The sequence below is a fragment of the Barbus barbus genome (assembly GCF_936440315.1).
Source record: "Barbus barbus genome assembly, chromosome: 32".
Lineage (NCBI taxonomy): Eukaryota > Metazoa > Chordata > Actinopteri > Cypriniformes > Cyprinidae > Barbus > Barbus barbus.
In genome coordinates this window covers 3,287,145-3,290,214 of record NC_136760.1, presented here as the reverse complement: position 1 = coordinate 3,290,214, position 3,070 = coordinate 3,287,145, and the positions used below count along the sequence as shown (strand labels likewise).

The window sequence follows — 3,070 nt, the reverse complement described above, 5'->3', positions numbered from 1 at the left end:
CCCCTCGTCACTTTTTGTAAATTTAATTTCATTTAATAATTTTATTATTTTTATATTAAAATACAAGAATGTATTAAAATCAATTTATATTAAAATATGCCTTATATAATTGAATATTTATGGACGTATTCACTAATAAGTTTTAAAATAATTGGCATATTTTCGTTTAAAGCCCCATTGTATCCTCTATCTTCACAAGAGCAAAGTAAATATGTATATTGTTGGACAACACAAACTGTAGACCATAAATGTTATTTATTCATTGTAGTACTTTTGTCACCTTTATGTACTTTTTTTTTAAATAGAATACATCTAACCTTTATACAATAAGAGCAGCCTTAACAAAGTCTATCAAAGACAAGCAATATCTTAGTTAATTAGTTAATTAATATACAAATTAGTTAACTTATTTGAACTCTTTTATATATAGCAACATTCTGAGCAGTACCAGTCAACTACATTCTGTTCTCTGATGAATGAGCAGAAGCTCATCTGAGATGTGTTTTCTTAGCGTCCATATCCTGTTGGGTCATTTGCATTTTTGGATTCGTCTTTTCCGTTGCTCTGACCCATTCGGTATAGCTTGCTCGCCAGGTTGTGTACCTGACATGTCCCAAGCTGACAACCTCTTTGAGCTGCTCGCCTTCTGCAGAGAGACGAGATAAATGTCAATTCATGCATGTAATTCATATTTGATATTAACTTAAATCCCAAGAAAACAACACACAAATAAATGTTTACATTGTTATATGTACACCGCTCAGAAGTTTTAGGTTTGAAGAACGTAATTATTTTATTCAGCAAGGATGCATTAAATCCTCTCTTTTTTTTTAAAGTGACAGAAAACATTTATAAGAGACATTTACAAAATATTTCTACTTCAAATAATAAATGCTGTTCTTTTAAACCTTCAGTTCATCAGAATTCTGCAAAAAATGTATTGGGGTTTCCAACTGTTTTCAACACTGATAATAATCAGAAATATTTCTTGAGCAGCATATTAAAGTGATTTCTGAAGATCATGTGACACTGAAGACTGGAGAAATGATGATAAAAATTCAGCTTAGATCACAGCAATAAATTACATTTTAAAATATATTCACACAGAAAAAAAGTTATTTTAAATTGTAATAATATTTCACAATATTACTGTTTTTACTATATTTTTGACCAAATAACTGCAGCCTGGTGAGATGAAAACAAAAAATCCTACTGACCCTGAACATTTGAACAGTAGTATATATTCTTTCATGTTTAGCTGTCACTTACTCTCTGGAGTTTTGAAGGATGGTTTGTAGAAGCAGAGAATAGACTGCCTTTAGATCTGGTTTTCTGGTGGTTTTGGTCTCTGCTGATGGAGTCTCTCTGCCAGTGTCAATCAAGGTCACGTCTCTTGACCTCTGTATGCTCTTCACTACTGAGAGGCTTTCTGTCCTGTTTAAAAATATATGTGACAGTGAAAAAACTGTGTGTGTGTGTGCATGTTTATGTGGATTATGACGACACATTTGTATAATGACATGGGTATGACAGAGGTATTACAATATGAAGGTGGTTTATGAGGACACTGCCTATGTCCCCGTAATTCAAAAGGCTTAAAAAACATACTAAATGGTGTTTTTTTGAAAATCTAAAAATGCACAAAGTCTCCTGTGAGGGCTAAGTTTAGGTGTAGGGTTGGTGTAGGGCAATAGCACACACAGTTTGTTCAGTATAAAAACCATTACGCCTAGAGTCCCCATAAACCACAAAAACCAACATGTGTGTGTGTGTGTGTGTGTGTTGATCGCAAACACACCTCCGTGTCTGTCTCACTGGTGTGGTTGTACTCATTGGTATAGTCAGCAACAGCAAAACAGCCACTTCCATAATGGTATGACCTATAGAGATGTAAATTACACACAATTTATTATAAATATAAATGTATTATATATATATATATATATATATATATATATAGGCCTTAGGTCAATATATAATATAATATATAATATATTTATTTTTCTATTTTTTAATTTTAATAAAGTTTTAGTAATTTTGTTGTGTTTTTGTCATTTTTATTTGCTTTTTAAAAATATGTATATAGGTTTTTTTTATGTTAATTTTATTCAGTTTTAAGACATAGTTCACCCAGAAAAATAACAATTTCCCCTCCTGTTATTCCAGACCTGTTTGAGATTCCTTTTTCTTTTGAACACAAAAGAAGATATTTTGAAGAATGTTTAAGGAAAAAATACCAAGTACGTCAATGGCTACCATCGACTGTTTTGTTACCCTCATTCTTCACAATATTTTCTTTTGTGTTCAGCAGAAAAAAAATAATAATAATTTAGAAACTAAATGAAATGATGCATTGGCAACTATCTAAAATTAGATAAGTTTAAGTGTTTTTATATATTTTATTTTATGTTTATTTTATTTCAAGCATTTTGTGCGGTTTTTATTGAACAATAATAAGAATATAAACAGTAATATTGCATATTACAAAAATGTGCCTTACCTTGCATGGAAGTGAGACACTTGGTAAAGCTTTTTGTCCTGACCATCAATCCTTAGAAGCAATATTGCACTGATGAGAAGAACAAAATATGATCCACTCTAAGACTTTCCTTTGAGAAAAGCATGTACGCTCTAAACTCTGGTTGTGCCGCCTCTGTATTTATATGACAGAGGGAAGGGGCGGGGTTAAGTCAGAAGGTGTGTCCTCAAAGCCAATTACAGTAGATTTACATTCTGTATAGTTATAGTTATACCTTCCTTCTTAATAGACAACTCTGCATCTCTGTTTAAACTGGTACAGGTGCATTTGCTGCAGCTGATTGCATGCACTTTATGTGTTTCTTTCTCTAACACCGCTGCACCGAGTACCTTCCTCTTCTTATGACTCACCTCCTTATTATGTCTCAAGTGACTGTTTGTTCCTGAAAGGTTTTTTTTTTCAGTTCTTTCACCTGCCGGAAAGCCATCTCTTAAAATAGTCCCTCCTCACACACAAGCTTTTCCTTTATCGCTCCACTTTTCCTGCTGTTTTGTTCCCCTGACTTGAGTCACACTTTTTTTTTCCATCTCT

At 32.5% G+C, this 3,070-nt stretch overlaps 1 protein-coding gene across 1 annotated transcript; it reads right to left on the bottom strand.

The window, feature by feature from the left end:
* Positions 1-239: 239 nt before the first annotated feature.
* LOC306852175 (uncharacterized protein) lies at positions 240-2,854 on the bottom strand. Its single transcript, XM_079388846.1, has 4 exons — positions 2,501-2,854; positions 1,799-1,880; positions 1,270-1,434; positions 240-646 (listed from the first exon to the last, which is right to left on the bottom strand). The coding sequence occupies exons 1-4, from the start codon at positions 2,544-2,546 to the stop codon at positions 508-510; spliced, it is 432 nt and encodes a 143-aa protein (XP_079244972.1). The 5' UTR covers positions 2,547-2,854; the 3' UTR covers positions 240-507.
* Between the last annotated feature and the right edge of the window lie 216 nt (positions 2,855-3,070).